The 8,093-nt window shown below is 38.4% G+C and overlaps 1 protein-coding gene across 1 annotated transcript; it reads right to left on the reverse strand.

The window, feature by feature from the left end:
- Positions 1–253: 253 nt before the first annotated feature.
- On the reverse strand, positions 254–4,585 carry nansa (N-acetylneuraminic acid synthase a). Its single transcript, XM_044114604.1, has 6 exons — positions 4,270–4,585; positions 3,217–3,432; positions 3,033–3,132; positions 2,058–2,212; positions 1,238–1,504; positions 254–1,131 (listed from the first exon to the last, which is right to left on the reverse strand). The coding sequence occupies exons 1-6, from the start codon at positions 4,399–4,401 to the stop codon at positions 922–924; spliced, it is 1,080 nt and encodes a 359-aa protein (XP_043970539.1). The 5' UTR covers positions 4,402–4,585; the 3' UTR covers positions 254–921.
- Positions 4,586–8,093: the final 3,508 nt, after the last annotated feature.

Consider the following 8,093-nt stretch of genomic DNA (forward strand, 5'->3'; position numbering starts at 1 on the left):
CTCCTGACCCCATTAGGGAAGAAGGGTGTTCAGATAATGGATGGATGGATATTTTGAAAGGGTTTTGCACCGAAAGGAAGATTTAGCCTTGCAGGGTAAACAAATTCAGATGTTACAGTAGCACACGAGCAAATTAAGTATGTTAAATTTATTACAGCACATATGTCAAATATAAAATATGCTTCATGTCTGGACTCTAAAAATCCAAATTGAGCATTTATATCACTACCAGACTCATGACCAAAACACTTGATATATTTGCCAAGATTTTATTAGAAGGCTTTTTCTTTAAGGCACAAATGCATTAAAAACACTTGGGCTAAAGTTTCTGGCAAAGGGAGATTATACTTTCAGGCAGATTTATAACAGGAGTACCAGAGACACACACACACACAAGAAAAAAGAATAACAGTTAAAAAAATATAAAAAAAAAAAAATAAAAAAAAATCAGCTCTGAGTTTATTTAATGGCTACACCCTAAAAAGCTGCATGGACAGTAACACTGACAGGCTCTGATCTCAGCAGTCTGAATGAAATGATCAAAGCTTCTCCAAGGGCTCAACATGACTCTCTTCTTGCAGTGGAGGGTTGAGGTTCAGTGCAAAGAATGTTTTTCCTTACAGCTCCACCTGGTGGTTGGCAGCTTCCGAAAGCGGCGACAAGAAATGAAGATGGCCAGAAATGTTAAGACCACTTCCTGAAAAATATATATTTTTTTAAAAATCATCCTTCAAAAGATTTAAGATATTTTACTCCACTTTCCAACCAGTTGGCAAATTTATGATTAGGAAGTAAAATTACCCTCATACATAATGTGTGAACATCCAGATTATTCCATTAAGAATAAAGAAAAACCAAAAATAAACCTCCTCGAGAAATAAATGCCTTTTATTTCGAACATGCTTCGACCATCTGCTGTGATCAACACTTGGCCTTCTTGCCGTAGCTGTCCACCACCTCCGGCAGGACGCTGTCGTCCTCCTCCACCTGCTCCGTCACCGTCTTCCCAACCAGCTGGAAGATGTCCTCTGCCGGGACGCCCATGGGCTCGGCCACTTTCACCGCCAGCATGTCCAGCGTCAGGACCGTTCCCTTGGGGATCTTCACCTTGGCAACCACGGATTTGCCCAGCTGGAGGACAAGCAACGACAGGGAGCAACGTTATTATAGGTAATGAAAACATTCTTCGCTGCCAAACTTTTGCGCGTCTCATCGTAGAGGAGAAGGTGACACCGACTTTGTCGTGGCACGCCTTCTCGCAGGGCAGCATCCGCTTGACGCCGCTTCCCAGCGCCCGCTCCACCAGACGGACGGAGCGGACCAGCTCCGCCAGCTCAGAGTCGACCAGCGAGGCCTCGTGGTCGCTCCCCTTCAACGTCTTGTCCAAGGTTATGTGACGCTCGATGACCTTCGCTCCCAGAGCCACAGCTGCCACCGAGATGCTGATCCCAGACTCGTGACCGGAATACCCGATGGGAATATCGGGAAATTCCTTCTGGTACTCCTACAGTGACGAAGAGAAACATTGTTGTTCTCGACTGATAACATTTATTGTGTCTTCCCTTCTTCTGATATGCCTGTTGCTTTTTTCACACTCTCCAATATAGCTCCTCGCAAAAGTATCCATGTGTAAAACACTTTTGTTTTTTTTTACTGGTTGCATGACTTTTTACAAGATAAACTAACAAAAGAGGCCTATGATATTCATTTTGAGCCACACTTTTCAGGTTGTTTTTCAGTAAAAACTAATCATTTAGAACCAAAGAATCATTTACCGTCTACTTGACAATTACGCGCAACTTGATGTTACTTCACACAAACTCTGAACAAACTAACTACAAACACACTGAAGTTTGTGGTTGTAACGCGACACCGTGTGCAGCATAGCAAAAAAAAAACAATAAAAAAAAAAAACAAGCAATATTTTTACAATTTAACATTTTTGCTTCACATCATCTGTATCTCCCCACCCAAATGTCACAAGTGGACAGATATGGAAAAATAAAATTATACATATAATTATATATATATATATATATATATATATATTCATTCACCGTGATGACTCTGAGGTTGACATCTTCAGCCTCCAGAGGGTACGCACTGGTGCACTGCAGGATGGCAAAGTTCTGGTTGTGCTGCTTCACCGTCTGGTAGACGCGGCGCATCGTCTCCATCGACTGCATCCCACTGGACACCACCATGGGACGGCCTGACGCAAACGACAGGAGAACGTCCTTATAAATGGTTTATGTGGCTCCTTAAGGCTGCTTAGGTCCAGGACTTTGATTTCACCAAGAAACAAATATGCAGCAATAAGAAAGACCAGAATCTTAAGAGTGATTGCTTTCTTTTAATATAAATAAGAATATCAAACTGTTATCTTTATTTCTATTAAAAGTAATAATAATAATAATAATAATAATAGTAAGAAAAACAAGAGTTCCCCTGTGTTGTCTAGTGTACAATACAGGCTATTTGTTTCATGAGAATGATTAAAAGGAACATACTGTGTCTTTGTAAAACAATAAATAAAAATCTATTCCGCAAAACTTTGCTTAGTTTACAGGTATTTTGATGACTAAAGAGGTTAGAGCTTAGTGGCTCAGACAAAAATATTTCCCACGACCTTCTTATGCTTCTTAAAAGCAAAATATTAAGACATGAGAAATAAATCAAGACTATTTTGTCTGTGTAAAATGGTCAGTTTTTGAAGTGCACCTCAAAATGATGAGGAAAAAGTGAACAAAATGAAAAATTAACAAATTTCTGATGTTTACACTTTATTTCTTCAGCCGTTTAGGAACTTTGTTTTTCAAAATTTTGCCCTTTGTAAAACAAGCATTACAAGCTAATAGATGTAGCCGTAGCAAAGAACAGTTCTTCTTCTGTGAGTTTTCTTGTCAGCTTGGCTTTGTTTGTAAACACTATATACACTGCTAAGAAACAACTGCTTTCAACATTCCTCGAAACCTGAGCAACGTTTCTCTCCTATCAAAGCCTCAACCTGAAGCAGCAGGTGACGGTCTCACCCTTCTTGGCCGTTTTCTCCAGATAAGGAAAGTTGTTGGTGTCTCCGGATCCAACTTTGAAGAAAGGCACGTTGAGCTCGTGGAGAAACTCTACTGCCATCTAAAGGACGCAGGCGAGAACTGCAGTTAAATCACCGAGCGGCTCAAATAAGAAAGCAGCCCTCCGAACTCAAACCCGTCTTACCTCATCCATCCCCGAAGCCGTGAAGAAGATCCCCACCTCTGCAGCGTATTTCTGCAGCTCCCTGTACTGATCATGACTGAACTCCAGGTGGCGCTTGTGTTCGCCATACGTTTTGCCCCAGGAGTTCTTGGAGATGTACGGACGCTCCAGGGCTTTTTTGTTGAATTTGTACTCCAGCTCGCTCTTCTGGAATTTGGCGCAGTCAGCACCGCAGTCCTGAGGAGGCGAATATGTGAAAATACATCAGATATCTTAACTTCGAACCGAAACAGTTTCTATATTTTTATGTAAAAAGTTTTCTTTTTTTGTAAAGAGCATAGATTATTGGAGGACAGGTATTTGGGCAACGGTTGTAGTTTGGAAAGTGTAATGCACACACTTACACTAGTATGAAAATTATATATATATAATTTTCATACTAGTGTAAGTGTGTGCATTACACTTTTTAACTCCAACAAATATTAACTTCAATATTTTTTTTAAAAAAAGTGAAAAATTTATGCATGAAATAAAAATGGATTTAAATATTTATATGTGAATTATTTGTTAAGTACAGTATTAGAAATACTCTTTAAATCACTATTCAATAATTTATACAATTTCGACCACTGCTAGGAATACTGTTTGCATGTCGTCTAATCCATAATAAATTAATGTGAGAATTAATTCCACCACATGAAAGAAAGAAAGAAAGACCGGAACTGGTCAGTGAAGTGTGGCACTCAGACTGGCCCTTTATGATCACCACACCTGAACATGACCAACCTGTCAGCGTCCTGACAGGTCAGAAAGCACCAGACACAGTTTGAAACTTACAGTATTACTCTGCGTGACAAGTTCATTATTGCGGCCAAAAGTCAACCAACCAGATATTAAATCCAGCTGGTTTGTACACCGTCTCTATCAGTTGAGCAAATATCTTCCATTCATAAAAATCGTTAATGCTTTACTCCACTTTCCCCATATTAGATCAGCTAAAAACCGAAGTGTGGAAGAGCTGATAATAATTAGCGCACACTCAAATCCTTCCAAATAAAGCAAACTTTCATTCACCTTTGCCATTTTAATCATCTTCTTGGCGATCTCGAGGTCTCCCTGGTGGTTCTGTCCAATCTCAGCTATGATGAAACACGGATGTTTTCCTCCGATGGACCGTCCGGGACACAGCTCAAACTCCAGAGGCATCTTGGTGGCGCTGTGGGAAACGAAATGCGGCCGCTGGATAGGAACAATTTCTAAAAGAAAAGCGCGGATAGCAGGACGTGCTCACAGTTGGCAGCGCAGCCTAACCGGACCTAGTGAAGTGCTTCGCGTTCAGGAACTACTTCCGCCTTTGTAGAGCGTACGTGTTCCACGTAGCAGCCGGAAGGGTTTTCAAAGTAAAAGCATGGCCATTCAGGATACACATTGAAGGCGTGTTCATTGTTTTTATTTTATTTTATCTTTAAGCAAAACTACAATGATTTAAAGCTGATTGTCTCATACATTAATATTATTGAAACGTTTAACTATTGAAATATTTAAAAAGAAGCAGAAATGGGGGAGAAATTTTATTTTTTGTTGCAACGATTGATTGATTGAATGAATGAATGAATGAATGAATGAATGAATGAATGAATGAATGAATGAATGAATGAATGAATGAATGAATGGCTGCTAGGTTAAAAGCAAAATGAGCAAAACATGAATTCATTTGGTATTCTGTTTAAAATTATTAAAACACAATATTACTGTCAAAAATTAACAAAAACATGTTTATTTTTTTCTCTGTTTATACTTTTTTTGTTGTTCCAGATTACTTGACCTATAAAAAACTTCACGAGGTTCATGTTTTGGTCGTTTCAATGTTCTTAGCAGAAATTAACCAATGTTAAAGTTTTGTATTGAAATACTAACTGTTAATTTGAGAAAAGGGTAGTGGTGGTGGAGGATTGGTAAAAAAAATTTTTTTTTAAACTGCATAAATTAAATTTGCATGTCTTTTGCTGTTTGCTGGCTCCACTGTAGTTTTACTGTGATAAAATTTAAATTCTGCTTATGATTTATGACTTATTATGGTTCAAAGGAAACTCTAAGCAAGTGGGTTATAGTCTTGGTTTAAAGAAACTCAGTGCTTCAACTGCTCTAGTTCTGATTTTAAAATAAAAAATAAAACAAACAAACAAAAAAACACATCCTAGATTTTTCACTTGCTTTTTTCCCCCCATCATTTGTGTCTAATAAAAAGTCCTTCTTATGTCTCGTGGCTCAGTGGAAGAACAGCTGCATCACATACTAAGGTTACACTCCTACTTGCAGCTGTCCAGAGTTTAATTCCTTTACGCCATGCCTTCCCCGTTTCTCTCTGTCATTCCTGTGTAGCTACTGAAGTAATAAAGGCAAAAAATAACTTCTTTTGTTTGTTTTGTTTTCTCATAAATTATATTATAGATTTGTGTCTCTTTTGCATGTTCATATTTGTTTTGCTTGTCAAGACGTCTGCACCCACCTACTAAACATGTAAGAAACAAAGGACACCGTGTCAATACTTTATTCATTATGCATGGCTTCTCCATTATGCTGTACTTTTGGAATAAGTAAAAACATTCTGTCTTAGCCGGAGCAAAGGACTGCACAGGATTCATAACTTCCTTTAGGATTCTATGAATGCGCCAGTCAGCCATAATTAAAGGAGCCATCAACACTTGGCCGGGTTCTTGACACATTAATGCAACAGAAACAACACATCGGTGGATGTGCAGGACAATAAATGAGGGAAGAGAAAAAGTTGATCTATTTAAAATGAAACTGGTCTTGACCTGCTTGCATAAGAAACCTGCTTGTATTTTAAATACTTATTGTGTTTTTCTGGGCTGATTCTGAATACGTTAGGTTGTCCTTTCATCAATATTTGTGCCAGTCTTTCAGACAAACAATGAAATACTAGTTTTCACTGAAAGCTAAAAAAAAAAAAAAAAAGTTACGTGTTTTGGATCAAATTGTGTGTGTTTTTTCCGTCTCTTGTCTACTTTTTCCTGTTTTCTTGCCCCTCAAGGTCCTTGTATTTTGGCTACTATGGTATCAATAGCACAACAGAGCAGCACCATAGTGTGGGAAAATTACAGTACGGTCAAAAATTTGGCTCTGCAACATGAGCAAGACGCCACGCATTTCTTTGTACTCGCTCAAAGAGTAGTAAGTCATTAGTCAGACAGGTCAGTCTGCTGTCTATTTTGCAAAATTAGAGGAGAGATCTTATCTTGATTTAGCCAAACTTGAAAAGGACAAATGGTGATTGTGAACCATGGAAGAAAGAAAGTCTACCAGACAAAACGTACCTTGTTTTAGACCCAGCAGAACCGGAATAAGCTGAAGTAAATGGATTAAATCCAAAACAATGGCGTCACATTATGTTATATTCACTGGACTGCAGGGCATTTTCAGAAACCACACAAGATCAATTTTATTTAACGGGAATATGCAGCTGTCGGAAAAAGTATTTGGCTAACAAGAAATAATACAAGAGTCGTCCAGAAGGTCACAAGAACTCAGAATGACAACCTCGGCAATGCTTACGACCCAACCGGAAGAAAGAGACTGGGCAGAAATGGCATCAAGATAAGATAGTACATTATTTATCTGCTGGCAGATTCAAGAATCTCACGGCATCCATAAAAGTTACACACACAGACATGATCAAGAGATCAAAATACACACTATAAAACGATAATAAGGACAGTATGGTCACTGTCAGTGCAACAAGGTAAGTGGCTACAAAATATAAAAATGGCTACGCAGAATAAATGCGGGTAAATTAAAACTACAGAAACGGCTACCGAGCATATTTACATAAACAACGAGTCACAGATGTAATGCAGCTGATAGATTCAAAAGAGAATGCTTAATGTGAGTCTGTTACGAAAAAATTAAACATTGGGTTTCTTTGCGACATTATACAACCACATGGCACGAAAGACTTCTTGAGTTAGAAATTGTGTTCCTTTACACAGTTATTGTGTTAAGCAATTTTAACACACAAGTTGTGTTAAACTATCAGCAGTAATGTGTCGAATGAACACAGGTAGTGCTTCATCCTTACCACCAGGTGGCATAAGAGGTTTCAGTGTTGAGCTAGCAATGGGGATGAAAGCGACTTTGAACCTGACATTATCATGCCTGGAGAAAAGAAACAAGCTGGACCGAAAATTTCAGAAACTCCTTACCTACTGAAGTTTCACTCAAAATTGATTTGACGTGATATACTTGTAATAACTCCCCAAACAGCCACTTCAAAGAAGCATCTAGTTACATCAGACTTTGAAGCATTTGGGGTTTGAGGATGACGGCATCATCAAGATTCAATGATAACATGTTGACTGGTCAGAAAGCTAACGCAATGATTAGCATCGGAGGTAAGTAATGGTGAACAAACACACCCCTGAGGTTCTCCTATATTTAGCATAGACAGAAGTAAAACTGACCTATTTTAAAGTGCATTCCATCAACAAGTGAGCAATTTTTTTAAGAAGTGCATGTGGCTGTGTTGAATTAAAAACGCCAGTTCACGATGACTACGGAGGACAGGAAAAAGAAAATATTGTCATTATTTGACAAAAACACGTTTAAGGAAAAGGGAAAAAAAACCCAAAGTATATAAATTTTTTGTTGAAAACACATGTATGGAAAAGGAAAAATAAAAAAAAATATAGATTTCTGTTTTTATTTTTAATTGTCAGTTTTGGTCCTCCAAAGCTGACAGCTCCAAGACATTAAACAGGCATTCAGTAGGACGATATTGACATGTAGAAGGAAAGAACACATTTACCCCCCCCCCCCCCAAAGTAATTTATTCATATTTTTTATTCCTTGATGCCAAGATTTTAGACCCAAATATGTCG

Source organism: Gambusia affinis, linkage group LG04 (genome assembly GCF_019740435.1).
Source record: "Gambusia affinis linkage group LG04, SWU_Gaff_1.0, whole genome shotgun sequence".
NCBI lineage: Eukaryota > Metazoa > Chordata > Actinopteri > Cyprinodontiformes > Poeciliidae > Gambusia > Gambusia affinis.

Coding starts and splice junctions, on each gene's coding strand:
- nansa (XM_044114604.1), bottom strand. CDS start 4,401: ATGCCTCTGGAGTTTGAGCTGTGTCCCGGACGGTCCATCGGAGGAAAA. Junction 1,505..2,057: donor TCAACCTCAGAGTCATCACG/GTGAATGAATAT, acceptor TCGTCACTGTAG/GAGTACCAGAAGGAATTTCC. Junction 1,132..1,237: donor AGAAGGCGTGCCACGACAAA/GTCGGTGTCACC, acceptor CTTGTCCTCCAG/CTGGGCAAATCCGTGGTTGC.